At 44.1% G+C, this 21,940-nt stretch overlaps 1 protein-coding gene across 2 annotated transcripts in view; it reads left to right on the top strand.

The window, feature by feature from the left end:
- The first annotated feature begins 6,836 nt into the window (after nt 1-6,836).
- LOC141111081 (uncharacterized) overlaps nt 6,837-21,940 on the top strand; it is a 59,576-nt gene continuing 44,472 nt past the window's right edge. The window contains exon 1 of one of the 2 annotated variants that reach the window (XM_073603074.1): nt 6,837-7,224. In XM_073603074.1, the coding sequence (XP_073459175.1) occupies nt 7,077-7,224 (148 nt within the window). In that variant the 5' untranslated portion in view covers nt 6,837-7,076. The remainder of the gene's footprint in view (nt 7,225-21,940) is intronic. The other variant, XM_073603073.1, reaches the window with a different exon arrangement.

The raw sequence follows: 21,940 nt of genomic DNA, 5'->3' as shown, positions 1-21,940 counted from the left end.
GAGCACCTGTGTGGCCCCCTAATAAAAATGGTGTTCTTGTGTCCCACACTAGTGCTCCAGTGTCCAGATGTGAAAACAGCTGCTCAGTGTCCTCTCCTTACACAGAATCTAATTTGCATTTCATTCTAGTAACAAAGCCATCTACACAACCCAATTCTTTGAAGACAAGTATAGGGCCTCAAAATGGTGGCCAAATGCATATGGGCTAAACAATGGTATTTTATAGTCCTAAAAAAAAATGTGTGATCCGAACGAATAATGTGCCCATGAACATGAAAGTTGCCATTTTAAACTGTACAACAGTTCCTAAAAGCACATGGAGCAGCACGAACGTAATAAACACAAGAACAATAGGAACACAGCACAACTACTTACTTTTTTGCAGCACTCTCCGGATCTTTCTGTACTGCTCATGTTCTCGTAATTTCAGGTCCGACCACCGCTTCCTGAGCTGATCTTTCGATCGTCGTACCCCGAATTTCCGGTGCAGACTCCTGACCACTTTCGCCATGATCTTGGCCTTTCGGACATTGGGGTTGGGGTAAGGCCCATATTTTCCATCATAGTCGGCCTTCTTCAGGATGTCCACCATTTCCAACATCTCCCCAAAGGACATATTTGAGTCCTTTAATCTCCTTCTGGATCGGGACGTTTCAGGCTCCAGCCTTTCCTCCTCCTCCTCCTCCTCATTGCTACAATTAGCACGATCCTGCTGTCTATCCGCCATGTGCTCTTCCTCCACTGCGCCGAACAAAAAGGGGCGGGGAATAGAATAGAAAGAACGTCAGGGGCGGGCGGAGTTATACGCATGCGCAGTGTGTATAAATCGTAACGCGCGCGTCTTACGTACGATCTGTGAGCGGAGGAAGGAGCATCGGAGACGCCGATCGTGCTAACGAAGGTAGGATCTAAACTTGGGCCTATACTGCTTCGAAATGGAAGCCTATATTGTAACAAGATTAGGGGAGTTTGGCCTGACATTAGGGTTTGTCTTGTGTTGTGTCTTGCAGAGAAAATGGATGGGTTCAACGACCACAATTTCCTGCCCCTGTTTATTGACAAGTACAGAGAGCTGCCCTGTCTGTGGCAGGTCAGACACCCCCACTATAATCACAAACAGAAGAGGCAGGCAGCGCTGGAGAAACTGCTGGAGTTGGTGAAGCCGGTGGTCCCCACAGCAACCATCCCTTATTTAAAAGCTAAAATTGGTGGCCTGAGGAGCACTTATCTTAGGGAGCGCAAGAAGGTCACAGATTCCCAGAGGTCCGGAGCTGCAGCAGATGACGTTTATGTCCCCAGGCTGTGGTACTATGAGAGACTGCGATTTCTGTCAGACCACACTGAAGTCAGGGAATCCCTCTCCACTCTTCCTTCCACTCTTCCTTCCATCCCAGCTGAGGCTTCCGATGTCCAACCTGGGCCTTCCAGCCAGGAAGAAGTGGAGGAGCCCAGCTGGAGTCAGGTATAGCATTCTTCTACAGATTTCTGGGCAATAAATAAATGATGTTTACTAGATGTTATTATTGATCACTAATTGCTGCTTGAAAGTGTTTTACATAGCAATACACAGTAGTGGGCACCCAAAATTGGGACAAGAATGCAAAATGCTGGGCTCAGAAGGATAGTCTGTTATATTTGTTAACATTCAATTTGCAGCAGTCAGGAGGTGAAAATTGTGTGTGATTGATGAAAACAATACTAAAACTATGTCCCTTTTTCATACAAAAAGAATTTCTTCTGAGCATGCGTGGCACTTTGTGCGTCGGAACAGGCCACACACGGTCGGAATTGACGCGATCGGATTTTGTTGTCGGAAAATTTTATCTCCTGCTGTCCAACTTTGTGTGTCGGAAAATCCGATGGAAAATGTCCGATGGCGCCCACACACGGTCGGAATTTCCGACAACACACTCCGATCGGACATTGTCCATCGGAAAATCCGACCGTGTGTACGGGGCATAACACTTTGAATGAGAATTGCGCAGTCATGCAACACTGTATGCAAATGAAATTTTTATCAATTTTTCACACAAATAAAGAATTTCTTTTGGTGGCATTTGATCACCACTGGTGTTTTTATTTTTTCTGCTACAAATGAAAAAAGACCGAAAATTTTTCTTAGTTTCTGTTATAAAATATAGCAAATCAGTAATTTCTCTATATAAATTTTTTACCAAAAATTATACTGCTACATTGTTTTGGTAAAAATAACCCAAATCGGTGTATATTATTTGGTCTGTGTGAAAGTTATATCATTGGTAGCAATGATAGATGTTGATCGGCCACCGGTGGTGATGGGGGACAGACAGATGTTTTGTGCACTGTGACAGATGTTTTATGGGGACACTGACATGAGTGTGCTGTTTTTGGGGGGGATCTGCGACAGCTCTCTGTATAAAATCATCCTTACACAGAGAGCTGTCACAGAGCTGCAGATTCCCCCTGCTACTCCCCCCCCCCGCACTGAGTTTGGCGGGGAGAACTGTCAGAGGCACACGTCTCAGTTTACATTGTGATGGCTGTGATTGGACACAGCCGTCACGTGATCGGGAGGGCCAATCACAGCGGCCATATCCTAATCTCTACTCGGCTGAATCCTGTGATCACAACAATCACAGGATTGAGCACTCGTTCTGAGGATGTTCTGGAACGTCCACTCAGAACGAGGAAAGGACCACCCGGCCGTTTATGTACAGTGGCCGGGTGGGTAGTGGTTAATGTTTGGAAGAGAGCCCAGATTACCAATTGACCTTCTACTAGGGGTCTACACTGATGGGATCAATCACCAAAGCCACTACCAGTATGTGGCTAGATTGAAAGGTATCCTTAAGTCTGCAACCCTTTGCTGAAGAAAATGTGGCCAAAATTAATGAAGGAAACAAATGAAGATTTGATCTTCGGGTGAGATACAGAGACTTGAATATAGGTGATAGAGTACTACTACGAAACCTCTGTGCAATGGGAAAGCATAAATTAGCTGACAGATGGAGGAAAGAAATCTTCACAGTGGTGGATCAGTTACCTGGGATCCCTGTATACAAGATAAAGGGGCCAGAAGGACGAATCAAAGCTTGGCATCGCAATCATTTACTGCCCATTCCCCAAGTCAGTGATGAGGAAATCACAGATGACACTCCAGTGATTGACCTGCCTCCTATTCAGGCAAATGCCTCATCTGATCTTCCTGATGTCAGTGAGCGTGAGTGGAATGTGACCCCTGATGCTGCCAGCACTGACACTTCTTCTCCGTCCCAGGAGATGCTAGATCCTGGGTCTCTAGACTTTATGCCCCAGTTAGGGGCCTAGTTCTGACTCACAACCAGTAGAATCCTTTCCCATGTCTCAAAGTCCTAGTTCAGGGCCTGGGAACACAGCTTTACCTCAGAAAGAAGTCCAAAGAGGAGAACGAGCTAGGCATCCCCCACCCATCTTGACTTATGATAGTTTGGCGGATCCCAGATTCATTACTCAGCCTCACTTGTATCATGCCTGGGTAGGAGCAGTTTCTAATTTGGTCAATATGTTACCAGTATGGCTTAACCTGGAATGATTTACTAACTTGCCTTCTCCCTCAGAAAACCATTGTAATGGAGAGAGGATCGGCAATTTGTTTCTTTGTTGGGCTGTTGCATATATAAGTTATGTTGTCTTTGACAGGACGTAAAGGTTTCACCAGGGGGAGTGTGTAAGGAAGTGTTCTTTTGTACACTGTCTGTGAGGTTGTTCACATGTATGCCTGGTACCTACCATAGAGTTCTTATTACAAACAGATTCTTCCTGTTAAGAGGTTGTTTCCTGCCCCTGCTTAAGGGTCAGGAGACCCCTCAAGGCTATATATGTTTATGTCTTACAGGAAGTGAAGAGAGAGTGTGAACAGCGACATGCTCTGCAAGCCAGGAGGTGCTGCAGACTGATTTTGTGCTGTTTCCATCTTTCCATCCTTCCGAGTTGAAAAGGGACAATAGGCAAGTGTTACTGCACTGTGTAGCTCATGGTTTGTTATATTACTGTCACTCCGGTGTGAGCACTCCTGTGTGGGAATCAGAGATAGCTGTCAGATGCTTCTCTGATTCACTGAAACTTTATATTTGTACACTGCAATATACTTGGGCTATTCTGACGTGTATGAGAGCAAAGCTCATTTGATTATAACCTATTAGGAGACTGGTTTGTGTGCAAGTGTACATGTGCCACTTCATTATTAAAAGCAACAGTGTCCCTTTTTGGTCTGGGGGGTTTCCCAGCTAGTATTAGTCTAGGGAAGGGTAAACAGCTCAGGGTAGCGACAGGATAGGCTTCTGACAGCCAAAAAAGCTTGTAAAGGTTAACATGCAAAAACTTGCAACAATGCCGGAGAGCCCAGCTTGGAAGGTAACACCTTTTTTTTAATAAAAGTTAAGGAATACTGTTGGAACAGGTGCATCTGAACTACTACCTCCATGTAATTAAAGTGGTGTTCCGACCCAAAAAAACCAAAACAATAAACAGCAGCTACACATACTGCAGCTGCTGGCTTTTAACAATAGGACACTTACCTGTCCTGGAGTCCAGTGATGTCGGCACCGCAGCTCATGTTTCCATCAGCTGTCGGGTGGTGCCGCTACCATTGCAGGTAAGGGTACCCAGCAGTGTAGCTTTACGTCTTCATGCCAGGAACCCTACTGCGCATGAGCGAGGCCCTTCTCCTCTTTCCTACTGGCCCGGCGACAGGGAGAGGAGAAGGAGGAAGCCCCGTGGTGATGTAACGGGCCGTGGCCCAGACTCCTGGAAGTGGGAATAGGATACCTTTCAAAGACAGGTATCCTGTCCCCCCTCCCCCGAAAGGTGCCAATTGTGGTACCAGAGGGGGAGACAAATGAGCAGAAGTTCCACTTGTGCAATCAACAAAAGGAAAAGATTGATATTTGTACTGATATTGGTACAACACATATAAACTTTACTATTACTGATGAAAAAGAGCCATAAAAATCCAATGCTTTTCGGCCACCAGGCCTTAATCATGGCCCAGTGAATGCCTGATGGCGGTAACACATTGGCTTTTTTGGCTGTTTTTTATCAGTAGTAATAAAGTTTATATATTTTAGCTGATCTTCATGACACCAGTCTTTTCTTTTTTTAAGGAATACATTGGTGTCACCTCAACAATGGTGTCACTTCTCAATAAGCAGTGAGAACATTTTTCAAAGTGTTCACAGACTACAACAAAGTACTTTTAGCAGTAAAATAGGGAGGAGTTAAAACCTCAGTCAGATTACCTTTAGTGGAAAAAATGGCGCGGGGTCCTCCCAAAATCCATACTAGACCCTTATATAAGCATGCAGCCTGGCAGGTCGGGAAAGGGAGGGGACGAGCAATCACCCCCCCCCCCCCTCCTGAACCATACCAGGCCATATGCCCTCAACATGGGGGGTGCTCTGCCCCCCAAAGCACCTTGTCCCCATGTTGATGGGAAGATTGGCCTCTTCCCCACAACCCTGGCCGATAGTTGTTGGGGTCTGCGGGCGGGGGGCTTATTGGAATTTCGAAGCCACCTTTAACAAGGGGGCCCCCAGATCCAACCAACCCCCCATGTGAATAAGTATGGGTTACATAGTACCCCTACCCATTCACCAAAAAAGTGTAAAAAGTAAGTAAAGACACAACACAAGTTTTGGCAAGTTCTTTGTTAAAAAATAAAAAAAACAATGTCCCCTGGTGTAGATCCATCGTCAATCATGCTGCCACCGCCCACCTGAAAAAAGCTCTGGTTGCGCCAAAGGCTCTCGTCGTCTAACTGCTCTGCCGTGTGACAGTTCTTAAATAGCCAAGGGGCGGGGTCACCCGGCAACATGACCTGATGGCACCACCCCCTGTGACGTCATTGACCAGTGCATGCTGGGCTGCCGATGTCACAGGGGGAGGTGCCGCCAGGTGATGTCGCTGGGTGGCCCGCCCCATAGCTATTTAAAAACTGTCACGCGGCGGAGCAGGCAGATGGCCGGAGCCTTCTGTGCGAGCAGAGCTTTTTTTTGTTTTTTCTTTTTGTTTTTTTCGGGTTGGTGGTGGCGACAGGTGTCATGATTGGTAATGGATATACACTGGGGGACATTGTTTTTTTATTTTTTAATAAAGGACTTAACTCGTGATGTGTCTTTACTCACTTTTTTTTACACATTTTGGGTGAATGGGTAGGGGTACTATGTACCCTATACTCATTCACATGGGGGGGCAGGATCCCTTGTTCCAATAAGTCCCCTGTACGCAGACACCCACAACCACCGGCCAGGGTTGTGGGGAAGAGGCCCTTGTCCCCATCAACTTGGGGACAAGGTGTTTTGGGGGGCAGAGCCCCCCTGCCCCAAAGCACCCACATATTGAGGGCATGTGGCTTGTAATGGTTCAGAGGGGGGGGGACTCACTCGTCCCCTCTCTTTCCTGACCTGCCAGGCTGCATGCTCGGATAAAGGTCTGGTATGAATTTTGGGGGGACCCCACGCCAATTTTTTTTTAAATTTTGCCGTGGGGTTCCCCTAAAAAACTATGCCAGACTCAAAGGGCCTTATATTTTTTTTTTTTTTTGCCGGCAATTCTTTTTTTACATTCAGCTGATGACTCATCAGTTGTTAAGATGCAGCGGCTGGCCGCATAGATGTGAATCTAGGGTAATACTTGACCATTGTATTAACAGTTTCCTAGTCTATCCAAACTAAAATCAATAATAAAAAAAGTTTAGGTTGCCAAATTGTTATAGGCAAAGTGGAAGAGCAGTAGCCTAGACAAACTATTCAGAATTTAACTTACAGTGGGAGGACTTCTATAAATGGAAATCTGTCCAGCTATCAGTCACAGCACTTAAATATCACCACAACTTCTTACGTTGAATATGGAACAAGCCCAACAAAGGGCTTAAAGACATTTCAAATGTCTGAAGAGTGCAGCAGACGTCATGACCACAATCAGGAAGCTCCCACATAGCTATAAAGATGTGTGCTGAACATCAGATGCACTTGTTTCATTGCGCAAAAGAAGAAAAAGATTTTATGAAGAACCTTTCAGCTTCATAAACACCATCTCAGCCACCTCAGACAACAGGAACAATGATGAGACTAAGTGAGTTGTTTTTTGGAGCATGGTGCATGACACTTATCAATGGGATTGCTACAGTGGTGATGGAGGTATGCAGAGAGGGTCAGCACCCAGTCTATACCACAGAAAGACTGATATGCTGCCGAAAATGTGAAAATTGTGAGTATCATTTTATTCCACCATGTAAAGTGTGTTTTTAAAATACAAAAAAAATGCTGCATTCATTTAAAAAGTTTTCTTTATTTACTTTTTTTAAAAAATTTCACTCATTTGTAACCAGTGATCATTGGAGTTGATTAATTAAAATGGTCGCTTCTTTTGGCAACAGTCACACTTTTTGTTCATTTTCTTTTTATATCTTTTTAATTAATTAAGTAGTAGATTAAGGGCCCTTTCACACTGGGGTGTTGTCGTCGGTATTCGGCCGCTAGCAGGGCAGTTTTACCCCCCGCTAGCAGATGAGAAAGAGTTAAAAACCACCTCTGCAGAGGCGCTTTGCCGGTGGTATAGCCTCGCTGTCCAATTGATTTCAATGGGCAGGAGCGGTATATACTCCGCTCCTTCACCGCTCCGAAGATGCTGCTAGCAGGACTTTTTTCCTGTCCTGCTAGCGCACCGCTCCAGTGTGAAAGCCCTCGGGGCTTTCACACTGGAGACAAAGCAGCGGCACTTTCGGGTTGGTTTGCAGGCGCTATTATTAGCGCAATAGCACCTGCAAACCGCCCCAGTGTGAAAGGGCCCTAAGAGGACATACATTTGAAAAGATCAACCCAGTAGACTTGATGTGTTTCTGAAATATGCAAAGACAATTGAAAAGTGTTTCAAAGGACCCTACAAAAAATATATTCTGATTATTGTTAATACTTGTAATTTTAGTATTTACTTTATGAATTCCTTTTTTTTATTTCACATAACTTTTTGTATTTTTCCCATACACCTCAACACAGACCAAGCTGCCCATCAAAAATGACAGTGGTCAGACAGTCTATGAGCAGTGGCAGCATTGTAACCCATTTGAATAAAATGCCATCACTGTAAGCACCCCTGGCAGGGTTATAATTCTTTTACTGTCACGCATTCAAAAAAATATTTTTAGGCAAGAAGATTTGGTAAAACTCAAACATTTTATATAAAAGCAATTACCCTGGAGAATAGAATAGCGGTAGTTCCAAATTTTTATGTTACACATGATATTAATGCAACAGTAACTCAAGCATAGTATAGACAGTTCTCTTTAATGACACATCCGGAGTCTATTTGACCCCTGATATCTTACCTGCCTTCCACTGAAGCTAATGGAGCACAGATTGCAATCCACTAACTTCTTCCTTGGCTGCAATGACTAAAGAAAGTGACAGCCAGAAATGGAAGTGACAGATGTTTCTTCAGTGTTCAGTCTAGATAGGGGAGATCAGAGAACTGATGTTTACTGGTTTCCCTTCCATCTATCCAGACACACCCACCATGGTGTTTCTAGGCCCATAAGTGGGACAGCAGAGCTTTCGAATTTGGCTGGGGGGTGGGTGCCACGGAAGCGCTGCTGCTGTGCATCACTGGCAGTGAAAAGTTTGAGGGCCCTTTAACGCCAGCTGTGTCCATTCTGATCAGCCTCCATCAGACACACATCTGCCTGGCCGTAGACTTAGCTTGGCCAATCCACCTGAAAAATTAAAAAAGTAAATCTTTAAATTAGTTTAGATAGAGTGTGGAAGGATAAGACCTTCCGTTAAGTTTTTATTTATGCCTGTGTCTCTTTTGGGGATTTACCCCTCTATTTGTCCTGGTAACCATTATCACGAGAAAGTTAAGAGAAACCCATAATTTGAAGTTGCCATCAGAACAAGAGGTGAGGGTAAGTCTCCTGATAGGAACACTTGCTCCAGTGACAGCTGTCTAAAAAGGCAATCCCTCTCACTCTAAGAAGATTTCCCCTTACTTTTTGTTGCGTCACTAGAATAAACTGCAAAGAATATCACAACGGTGGTTTATTCCTTGCCTATTATATCCAAAACTAAAAAAAGGGAAGTTTTGCCTTTACATACATTTTAGCATGTTATTGTCCTTCTAAATGAACTTTGATAACCACTTTGTGTGTGATGACTTAAAAAATATATTGCATACTATGCTATTTCGTGAGAATGTTAAAGCGGTTGTAAAACGCTGGGCTTTTTTTTTTCTTTTTGGTTACTTACAAGGTAAAGCCATAATGTGCTGGTATGCATCGGATACTAGCACATTATGTGAAACTTATCTGAAAATGAAGCATTCCAGCGATGCAATGTCATCTCTGAAGGCCACTTTCATCTTCACCCGTCTTGCTTCTGGGTTTGCGGACTCCGGTTCTGTGACTGGCCAGAGCAGAAATGACCTCACTCCCGCACATGCGCGCAGGAGCCGCCATTCACGCCACAGGGCTCTGAAGAAACGGCATGGGTGGCTGTTCCTTCAGAACGCTTACGTCGGTGATGTCACCAGCTGCATGTACAGTAAATATATCCTAAACGATGCACATTTAGAAGATATTTACACTACCTATAGGTAAAATTTAATGTTGGAAGTTTACTTCCAATTAATTTCATACGTCTCAGACCCCACTGTCAAACTTGCAAGATAATTTATGCATACTGACACTGCTAGTTTTGATCGGGGCATATACGTTTCAAAGGAGAGAGATGCTTTTTACTTTTCACAAACTAATTTTGATAGCAGACAATCAGTTAATTGAAGGTAACACAGTCATATCGTATTATCTATACTCGGTAAACATTTATTTTGCTAAGGAAATAGTCTCTATGCCTTTGGTAAATCAACCCCTGTGTACCCTGAATGTGCATGTATGGGAAATCCCAAGTGACGTAGTCTTTGATGTCATAAAAAAGAGAAAGGGCCGCCTAAGCTCAAACCACAGCAGCATTCAGTCCCCAATATACAGGAAAAGTCAAAAGAGTTTATGCCCATGGGACTTTTAAGAGTGGTGCTGAATAAAATGATTAAACAAGATATTAAAAACGTCCAAAATGCATTACAAAGTACATAGAAAACACATACAATTCAATTGTTGGTTGTATCATCGATATTAACAAATCAGGCATAAAAAATGCCTTGAAAGTGCCTTGAAAAATTATTTATTCCCCTTGAAACTTTCCACATTTTGTCATGTTACAACCAAAAACATAAATGTACTTTATTGGGATTTTATCTGATAGACCAACACAAAGTGGCACATAATTGTGAAGTGGAAGAAAAATGATAAATAGTTTTCAAAATGTTTTACAAATAAATATGTAGCACCTTGGGGTTTGGTCAGGAATGCTCTTCACAAATTTACTTGCCAGGAGTAGTTACCCTGGTAAATTGTTAGAGATCCACTGATTTCTCCCTAAGCTTGGCCTGGTTGTACTTTTCTCTTCTATCACTAGGTGGCCAGGCACTAGATATGAGAAGGACAACTTAAGATTAGGTTATGGGTAAATGGGGTATCTCGGCCAATGGGCAGGGGTTTTCTTGAACCCCTTGGCCTGCTGGGAGAGCCTATATATTTGGGTGGAGTCAGGTGATCTATGTTCTGTGCCACCTGGATTGCTGTCTGGGTAGATGTGTGTCGTGTGCCCCGGGCTGCTAGGCCAGAGATTGGGCCTTTCCCAGGGGCATCTGGCTGCTAGGCTGCGTGAGGGCCTATCCAGAAGTAAGAGAGCAGCGCATGGTTGGGACTGTGGCTTGCAGTCCAACCAGAAGTGACGGTTCTGCCCGCCGGAAATCCTGCCAGTGGTCGAAGGTAGAAGGGAAGCTGTCACCACAAAGGGACCAACCACCTTATTACCAGGGACCACAGTGAGTAACTGAAGCAAGTACCGGAGCAGCATTCTCACCGAATGGGCACAGTGGAGAATCAGGAAACTTTAGGTGGTGATCAAGTCAGGGACCTAACCAACGGAGGTGATGCTTGCAGAGCAGCCTTGTGAGTCAAGCCAGGGACCGAGCCGGTCAGCAGGGGTGAAGCTTGAGAAGTATCTGGAGTGCCAAGCTAGGGACCCAGCAGGGAAGCGTGGGTGATGCTTGAGGGAGATATCACCGCAAGCATTGGAGGAGCTCAAGGGATTTGCTTCATATTATATATATATATATATATATATACCCAAGAGCACACATATACATGCAATGCAGCACTACTACAGTGATAAACAAATTGTACATGAAAAATCCATAAGAAAAAAGCCATAGTTGTACTTCAGTGTTAACCTTCTATCACCGTGCTTTGCAAAAGGTCCCTTATATGTAAACACCACCACCAGCTCCTTTATCTGCTCACCTCAAGGATGAGTCAGGTAGACGCTAATGAACTATTTATTTCTCACTCCCAAAAACGTCTCTCCTTTCAGTTAGGAATCAGCTGTTCACCTTCTCACTTTCATGATCTCCACTCCACCCAATGTGTATCTCACAGATAGGGAGTTGATCTCCAGAATTTATACAACCTCACTCCTTAGATATTTCTCCACTCCATTGGAGTGCAATACACATTGGGTGGTGTGGAGATCGTGAAAGTGAAAAGGTGAACAGCTGATTCCTAACTGAAAAGAGAGACGTTTTGGGGAGTGAGAAAGAAAGAGTTCATTAGAGTCTGTCCTTGAGGAGAGCAGATAAAGGAGCTGGAGTCCTTTTGCATAGCACAGTTTATATTATATATATATATATATATATATATATATATATATATATATATATATATATATAAAATATAAACTGTGCTATGCAAAACCGCCGAGAGTTATTGCTATATATATATATATATATATATATATATATATATATATATATATAGCAATAACTCTCGGTGGAGCTGCTGATTTAAGCGGGCTTGTTACCTTCACTCTCCTTCCCTCTGTTTCACCAGCACCGGGTCTAGGGTTCCGTTGAGTTTACGTCTGGACGATATAAGCACCAACACTTGAGTACGTTTTCAATGCTTTATTGAACAATTAACGAAGGAAGTAGCAGGAAAGAGGCAGAAGGGAAACTGCAGGGAAGCTCAAATACCTTTCTGTAGGATTGTTGACAAATGTCTTTTAGAGTTGAATATTGCAGTAGAATGCGCTCCCCTTGTGGACACACTTTTTGCTCGCCTGGATAGGCCTCTCTCACTTGCCTAGCAGCCAGTACGTAGCACGAACAAAAGTCTCTGCCACAGACTTGCTTGAGATGAACCCGTACGATCCTCTGCCACAGGACGTATTGGTTTTGCGGTGAATGTCAGACACAGTGCTTGAACCTTTAAGCCAAACCCGGCAGCACTATGCAGTAAAGTTACTTTAGGATACGTCCTCCAACCGAGTCACCAGGCCCCTCTCCAGACCAGCACTCTGCATGATCCTTCCATGACGGGTCCTCCCCTGGGATCTCCCCGGTTGTCCAGCTTCTTCACTCTGGATAGACAGCTCAGGACCATTCCTCGGCTGCTGTGGTAGGCCCCAGACAAGCTTCTGCGCCCACCCACGCGCCTCCGGAACGGGGGACCACGAGGTAGCACTCTAACGCATACCTGTCGGCCAGGAGGGCCAGCAGGTGACTGTAAAATGATCCTAAAACATGGCGTCTGTCCCATAAATACCCTCTCCCAGAATCCAACTCGGAGGACCACCTCCACCGAGTTGTCTCCGGAACAGAAGAGCACCCATACGCTTTGACACGTTGCCTTTCCAACACTAGCCAATAGTAACAACGACACCCACCGGCTCAGTATGGAAACACACGCAACGTCAGCCAAGCTGGAACAGAGGCAAATCTAACTTCCCTTAACGAGCAATTTACTAAATTTACCTATCAGATGGTAGATCATAAATCTACCAGCGCTACATATATATATAAATATATACACATACATACATACACACACACGCACACATATATATAAAGCTGAAGGAACTGTTACGTTTGAGTTAGAAACTGTTAAAGACTGTTGCCACAGGAGAAAGCATTCCTGCATGTGCAAACGTGGCACCTTGCTGGGGCCTTTTCCTACATGGCTGTCCTCCTATTGAAGTCTCGGAGTCTGCCAATTGAATTTGCAACTACTGAAGGGTGTCCTGGCCCTAACCCTCTTTCCCCCCAAAAATATAAAAATTACTGTTATGAGAAATAAAACTTCTTTTACATCCAAGAAGGGTCTGGCACCCAATAACTTTGTCCACCTTGCACCCACTATGCCTCACAACCCATCATGAAGGCCAAGGAACACACCAGACAGGTCAGGCATAAAGCTGTGGAGAATTTTAAAGCAGGATTAGGTTATTAAAAAATATCCCAAGCTTTGAACATCTCACAGAGCACTGTTCAATCCATCATCCGAAAATGGAAAGAGTATGGCACAACTGCAAACCTACCAAGACATGGCCGTCCACCTAAACTGACAGGCCAAGCAAGGAGAGCATTAATCAGAGAGGCATAGTAACTCTGGAGGAGCTACAGAGATCCACAGCTCAGGTCGGAGAATCTGTCCACATGACAACTATTCGGATGGATTCACACCTATGCAGTTTTAGCGCTTTTTGCATTTTGCAGATTTACACTACAGTCCATTTAACATCATTTTCTATGGAACACATTCTGTAGTGCAAATCTGCAAAATGCAAAAAGCACTAAAAATGCATAGGTGTGAATCCAGCCTTAGCCGTACGCTCCACAAATCTGGCCTTTATGGAAGAGTGGCAAGAAGAAAGCCATTGTTGAAAGAAAGCCATAAAAAGTTCCGTTTGCAGTTGGCGAGAAGCCATGTGGGGGACACAGCAAACATGTGGAAGAAGGTGCTCTGGTCCGATGAGACAAAAGCAAAACACCATGTGTGGCGGAAAAACTAACACTGCACATCACCCTGAACACACCATCCTCACTGTCAAACATGGTGGTGGCAGCATCATGTTGTGGGGATGCTTTTCTTCAGCAAGGACAGGGAAGCTGGTCAGAGTTGATAAGAAGGTGGATGGAGCCAAATACAGGGCAATCTTAGAAGAAAATCTTAGTCTACAAAAAGACTTGTGACTGAGGAGGAGGTTCACCTTCCAGCAGAACAACGACCCTAAACATACAGCCAAAGCTACAATGGAATGGTTTAGATCAAAGCATATTCATGTGTTAGAATGACCCAGACAAAGTCCAGACCTGAATCCAATTGAGAATCTGTGGCAAGACCTGAAAATTGCTGTTCACAGACGCTCTCCATCCAATCTGACAGAGCTTGAGCTATTTTGCAAAGAAGAATGGGCAAAAATTTCACTCTCTAGATGTGCAAAGCTGGTAGAGACATCCCCAAAAAGACTTGCAGCTGTAATTGCAGCAAAAGGTGGTTCTACAAAAGTATTGACTCAGGGGGGTGGAATACAAATGCACGCCACACTTTTCACATATTTATTTGTAAAAAGTGTGGAAAACCCTTTATCATTTTCCTTCCACTTCACAATTATGTGCCAGTTTTGTGTTGGTCTATTCAATACAATCTCAATAAAATACATTTATGGTTGTAACATAACAAAATGTGGAAAATTTCAAGGGGTGTGAATACTTTTTCAACTGTATATACAACATATCACATTATTGCTGGAACATATATTTTTCAATTCATATAGGCTGTAATCTCTACATGTTTCATGGGGCAATGCCCAATTATTCAGGAGATAGCCAAGATTGAATTTTGTGAGTATCCGTGTCTTTGATGTCATTGGGATAGTTTGTAAGCAGTCATATTAGATTAGGTCAGAACTGATCTAATTCTACAGTACCTTGCATGCATCTGCAATGATTGAAAATAAAACATTTCAATAAAAAAAATGTAAAATTGGCTCTCCAGGTTACATTTGATTTTTCTTTTTTAAAGTGGTTCTAAATGTATTCTCTGAATTAAGGTAAAAAAAACCTGTGTGCAGCAGATTCCTTACACTTACCTGAGCACAGATCCCAATCCAGTGGTGTGCCAAAGACTAGCAGCTCTCTTGGCTCTCTCCCTCCTCACTGGAGATCAAGGCAGCAATGGAAGCCATTTGCTCCTCCTGTTGTAAATCAAAGCCTACGGGGGCACTCGGAGAGGGGGATGGGAGCCAGAAAGTGTTGGTGGCTAAACCCAGAAGAAGAGGATTGGTGCTGCACAGAACAGGTAAGAATGACATTTATTATTATTGAAAAAAACTTTCCCTTTAGAATCACTTTAATCTCCATCTATGTTTCTTCTCACCTTCCTTTTTTTACTGGGCTCTTAGTCTTCCCATAGTGCATTAGGGTGTGCACCCCAAAGCTCAAACAAATATGATTTTCTCTGCAGCCTCAGTTATACTGGACAGTGAATGAATGGGAAATGCCATGTGCGGAGTGGCTTCCTGGTCATTCACAAACTGAAGCATAGTAAACACTGTTTACTATGCTTCAATTATGATTGAACACAGTGAGAGTGTGTTCATTGTGTTCATTTAGAAAAGGGAGGGACCGGTAAATGACATATTGATTGGCCCCTTCCCCACTCTCCATCCTGAAACATGAGGGGGCGCGACATGGGGGAAAGCCTGAGCAGTAGGGGGAATCGGCACCACACAGAGTGATTAGGGTTTGCCCAGGCACCCCCTGCGCACGCCTATGGTTTTGAGACAACAGTCACAAAATCTTGACAGTTATATAAGGATCAAATAGGATCTTTGCAGACACCTCCTGATCCACCCTCTTTAGGTAAAAAAAAACACATTGTATGAAATAGATTTTTACATTAAAGAAGAACTGCAGTCTGCTCACATAGTTTGTAATAAAAACATCTTTGCCATTCTGAAGCTTCCCTCCAACCACTTTGCATATTATTTTATATATACTGTGATTCTGTACTTGCCAAATATGCTGCAGAAATCTCCCTCCACTAAGTCTGGCTGCAGCCATTTTAACTGTGGGCAGCTGAAGCTGCTGCCTGTTCACTTCCTGGATTTACACAGACACACAGAGGCATACCTGCAGCTCTGCAGCCCTGAAGCTTTCATTGACCCTCTTATGACTCCCCCTTCCTTCCTAGCAAACTCTCACGTGTGACAGAGAGAGAGCTGTGCATGATGTCATAAGCCTAGGCAAATGACCAGACAAGAAACAGGAAGTGGGCTGTATAAGGTATTTATTGGTAGAAAAAAAATGTTTTACTATCCAAAGTTAAAACAAGGGCTGAAGATTTAATAGATGGAAAGATGAAAAAATGACTGAAGTTCCACTTTAAATTGCTAAAATAATTATGTGTGTTTATCCCACGCTCAGTGATAGAAATGTCCAAAACCCAACGTGTGTCTATGACGTGCTTTACCGGCAGCAGGCTGTACATCCAACCAAACAAAAATCCTTCAATATACCTCCAAGCACATTTCACTAGCAACAGGAAAACCACAACAGATTCTATAACCGATATATTTAAGTTGTTTTTAAACTGCAGAAGATGATATATACAGTTCAGATCCTATAACTGATATATTTAGGCATTTTTAAATTGCGAGTGATGTGACATATAGATTCTATACCTGATATATTTAACCACCAAAGCTAGTAAAATTACGTAAAGTATTACTAAACTCAGGAGCCTGCATTTACTATATGCGGTCTCCCACAGAACATGGAAATGCAATTATTTTAGTAAATATAAACTGCTAAATACCCTTTCTCATCAGTATTATATAGCAGTTCTGTGACTCCTATCAGTGTCTGGTTAAAGTTTGTAGAAGTACCCTGACTGTACTATGAGGCTGCAGGACCCCCGACTCTCTGTCTGGACAGTACTGATTGGCCCTGTGCTGATCACATGCACCCTCCAAAGACAGAAAAAACGTTTTAGCAATACACATCAAATTAAGCATGTGCAGCTTGTCCCCTTCCCTCAATAATATCTGGAGATGAGTTGGAAATACTGGAAGAAGAGGAGGATGAGAGAAGACTGGATCAAAAAGCCTTTTTACACAATGCAGAGGATTAACCCCTTCCACAGTGAGTATAACAAGCATGCTTTACTGCATACGCAGACTGATTTTACTGTTGTGGGTTTAGTAACACTTTAAAGTGGTTCAAAAGGCAGAAGGTTTTTTACCTTAATACATTCTTTGCATTAAGGTAAAAACCTTCTGGACGCAACCCCCTTACACTTACCTGAGCCCCATCTCCATCCAGCGATGTGCATTAGAGCAGCGGCTTTCCTGGGTCTCTCTCTCCTCATTGGCTCACACAGCAGTGGGAGCTATTAGCTTCTGCTGCTGTTAATCACAGCCAGTAAGCCAATGAGGAGAGAGCGAGGGGCAGGGCAGAGCCACACTCTGTGTGAATTGACAATGTCCATTCATAGGAGCGTGGCTCAGGAGCAAGCCTGCCTAAGTGCCCCCATATCAAGAGGCTGGGGGGAGGAACCAGGACCCCCCAAAAAAATGGTTGCTGTAACTGATTATTAAGTATTAGCTGGAGCTCAGCTCCAACTAGTTAGTGTATCTAAATCTGCTGGGGCATCTAACACTCCCCTTCCGCCAAACTGGAAAAACTGCTGTCCAAAAGGTGCCCCCGTGCCAGTGGCGGGCCCATCCATTAGGGGAACACGGGTGCCGCCCAACCCCCCCATCTATGCGTCCAGCCCCCCGATCTACATACAGGGCGCCGGACACATGGATTCCAATGGTGGGGTGGTGTTTTTGAAGCATGTGATTAGAGCCAGAGACTGCTCTAATAGGCTTCAACTAAAGGTGTGATTAGGAACCCACCCAGCTGTGTGACAATAGAGAATGAATATTCGTTATTTTCACACTGTTCCTTCTTCCGGCCAATCAGGAAGCGCGTCATGAGATCCGTCAACTGATTGGCTTAAAGAAGATCCGATCTGATTTGGTGCTAGGAGGAGAGGCTGGGGAACCGAGACCGCCCGCAGCCCGGAGAGAAGCCGCCGACGCCCGTGAGATGGGGTAAGTGCTGCCTTTGACTTACTGACTGACTGACTAACGGGGGGGGTGCTGCCCGTGACCCAGGTCCAGTCACATGATCCCGCTCCCCTGTGTCAGTCAGCAGCAATGCAGGGGGAAGGAGGCAGCAGCGACAATGGATAGGCCATTGAAACCTATGGGTGAAGCCATTGCTTCAGTGCTCCAGGCTTCACCAGCTGTTGCCGTAGCACTTTCTCCTCGGCTGACACAGGGAAGATCATGTGACCGGACCTGGAGCAGCCTAAAAATTGGTAAGTGTACACATCTTTCTTACACAGGTTAGTAAGCATAGATGTGAATCGCCACTTTAACCCTTCTCTTCTCTATTCTGCTACTAACCACCTATATGACATAATCTCTTCCTGTCCTGTCCTGACCTGGCCACCTCTGTCTACAACAGTTCGCTCTCATCATCACTAGATGCACTTGCTCCTCTAAGCACACGCAGAATCAGGCCCCGACCGTTACAACCCTGGCAAACTGACAACACTAGAAATCTCAAGAGACATTGCCGTGCTCTTGAACGACTGTGGCGTAAAACCAAATGCCTGCAAGACTTCACCCTATATAAATCTGCCCTTCTAAAATACAATTCATGCCTCCATGCTGCCAAACAAGCCTACTTTGTCTCTCTTATTAATTCCTTGTCATCCAGTCCCCATCGGCACTTCTTAACCTTTAACTCTCTGCTTCTTCCCCCAAACCCTCTACCCACTAACTCACTCACTGCCCAAGAGATTGCCAATCACTTCAAAGACAAGATCGATGCAATTCGTGAGGACATCTCCACTGTGCGTACGTCTTCCTCACCCAACATACCTTGCTTAGCAGCACATTCAACACTCTCCTCTTTTGAATTGGCTACTACTGAAGAGGTTTAAAAAATTTTCACGGATGCCCACCTAACCAATTGTCCCTTGGATCCTGTTCCCTCACAACTACTACGGTCACCCTCTTCTTCTATCCTATGCTCCCTCACTCACATCTTCAATCTCTCCCTCTCTAGTGGCATCTTCCCCTCCCCTCTAAAACATGCGCAGATCACTCCCATTCTTAAAAGGCCCTCACTGGACCCTACCAACCTGAACAACTTAAGACCCATCTCGTTGCTCCCATTCACCTCTAAACTTCTAGAACGCTTAGTCTACAACTGTCTTAGGTCCTACCTCAATGAAAATAACCTTCTTGACCCCTTACAGTCTGGCTTTCGCTCGCAGCACTTCACGGAAACTGCCTTACTAAAACTCACTAACGATTTACTAACTGCTAAAACCAACAGCCAGTACTCCATACTCCTACTACTTGACCTCTCTGCGGCCTTTGATACTGTTGACCACCCACTCCTTCTCAATAAACTACATTCCCTTGGCCTCCGAGATTCTGCTCTATCCTAGTTCTCTGCCTATTTATCACAGCGCTCCTTCAGTGTCACCTACAACTCTGTCTCCTCCTCTCCATTGCCCCTTTCTGTGGGGGTCCCCCAAGGCTCGGTTCTTGGACCCCTTCTCTTCTCTGTCTACACCTCCTCCCTTGGTCACATAATAACTGCCCACGGCTTCCAATACCACTTATACGCTGATGACACCCAAATCTATCTGTCTACTCCTCACCTCACTGCTTCAGTCTCCTCTCGCATTACTAACTTACTAACTGACATATCAGCATGGATGTCGCACCACTTCCTTAAACTAAATCTTTCTAAAACTGAGCTATTAATATTCCCCCCCCCCGCGCGCGTGCCCCCCTCCATGACTTTTCCATCAAAATCAACAATGCAACCATCAGTCCCTCCCCTCACGCCAGGGTACTAGGTGTTATCCTAGACTCTGACTTGTCATTTCAGCCTCAAATCCAATCGTTGTCAAAAGTTTGTAGAATTCACCTCCATAACATCTCTAAAATTCGCCCCTTTTTAACAAATGAAACTACCAAGCTCCTCATTCACTCCCTTGTTATCTCTTGCCTTGACTATTGCAACTCCCTTCTCATTGACTTACCTCTCCATAGGCTATCCCCTCTTCAGTCTATCATGAATGCTGCTGCCAGACTTATCCACCTTACCAACCGCTCAGTGTCTGCCAACCCTCTACTCCAATCCCTACACTGGCTCCCAATCACCCAGCGAATTAAATTCAAAATACTAACCACAACATACAAAGCCATTCACAACTCTGCCCCGAGCTACATCACTAATCTTGTCTCCAAATATCACCCAAATCGACCTCTCCGCTCTTCTCCAGACCTCCTGCTTTCAAGCTCTCTCATCTCCTCCTCCCATGCTCGTCTCCAGGATTTCTCCAGAGCCTCTCCCATCCTCTGGAACTCGCTACCTGCATCTATCCCTGAAAACTCATCTCTTCAGGAAAGCCTATCACGTCTCCAACTAATCTCCTACCACTTCCACCAGCTCATTCCCCACAGTTACAACCTTTTGTACCACCTGCCTCACCCTATTAGATTGTAAGCTCTTCTGAGCAGGGCCCTCTTAATCCTCTTGTATTTTATTGTATTATAACTGTATTGTCTCCCTTTTATATTGTAAAGCGCTGCATAAACTGTTGGCACTATATAAATCCTGTATAATAATAATAATGTGTAATGCTAGAAATTAATAAAACTTGGGAATGATTCCAGGAAGGTGAATGTACACTCGTAAACAGTAAATAAATCAAAATTAGAGTGCAAACCTGTACATGAAAGGAAAACAAATATCGGCAAAAAGAATAATCTTAATGACACATTAACGTACAACTGGTACAAAATGAATGCATACAAATGAAATGCTAAATAAAGTGCACATATATGTGGTAGTGTTTAGAACACACAAACAGATAGTATTCAATCCACGTAGGAAATATCAAAAGGAATCACAATATAATAGAAAGTGATAAGTCCACAGGGATAAGGGATCAAACAAATGACACATGGGGGATATTTACGAAAGGCAAATCAACTTTGCACTACAAGTGCATTTGGAAGTGCAGTCGCTGTAGATCTGAGGGGGACATGCAAGGAAAATAAACAGCATTTTAGCTTGCACATAATTGTATAATAAAATCAGCAGAGCTTCCCCTCATTTCAGATCTTCCCCTCAGATTTACAGCGACTGCACTTCAAAGTGCAATTTCAAGTGCACTTTGAACTTGTAGTTTGCACTAGTAGTGCAAAGTGGATTTGCCTTTCGTAAATAACCCCCAATGTGACAATCAGGGATGAGCCGAACACCCCCCTGTTCGGTTCACACCAGAACATGCGAACAGGCAAAAAATTTGTTCGCACATGTTAACACCGTTAAAGTCTATGGGACTCGAACATGAATAATCAAAAGTGCTAATTTTAAAGGCTTATATGCAAATTATTGTCATAAAAAGTGTTTGGGGACCTGGGTCCTGCCCCAGGGGACATGTATCAATGCAAAAAAAGTTTTAAAAACGGCCGTTTTTTCAGGAGCAGTGATTTTAATAATGCTTAAAATGAAACAATAAAAGTGTAATATTCCTTTAAATTTCGTACCCAGGGGGTGTCTATAGTATGCCTGTAAAGGGGCGCATATTTCCCGTGTTTAGAACAGTCTGACAGCAAAATGACATTTCAAAGGAAAAAAAAGTCATTCAAAACTACTCGCGGCTATTAATGAATTGTTGATCCGACAATACACATAACAGTTTATTGATAAAAACGGCATAGGATTTCCCCACAGGGGAGCCCCCGAACCAAAATTTAAAAAAAAATGGTGTGGGGGCCCTTAGAGGTCTGGTATGGATATTAAGGGGAACCCCGCGCCAAAAGTTTTTTAAAAAATGGCGTGGGGTCCCCCTAAAAATCCATACCAGACCCTTATCCAAGCACGCAACCTGGCAGGCGGCTGGAAAAGATGGTGGGACGAGAGGGCGCCCCCCCTCCTGAACCGTACC

This window comes from Aquarana catesbeiana, linkage group LG10 (genome assembly GCF_042186555.1).
Source record: "Aquarana catesbeiana isolate 2022-GZ linkage group LG10, ASM4218655v1, whole genome shotgun sequence".
NCBI classification, from domain to species: Eukaryota; Metazoa; Chordata; class Amphibia; order Anura; family Ranidae; genus Aquarana; species Aquarana catesbeiana.
Note: the sequence above shows the minus strand (reverse complement) of the source record. Positions and strands in the feature narration are given on the sequence as shown.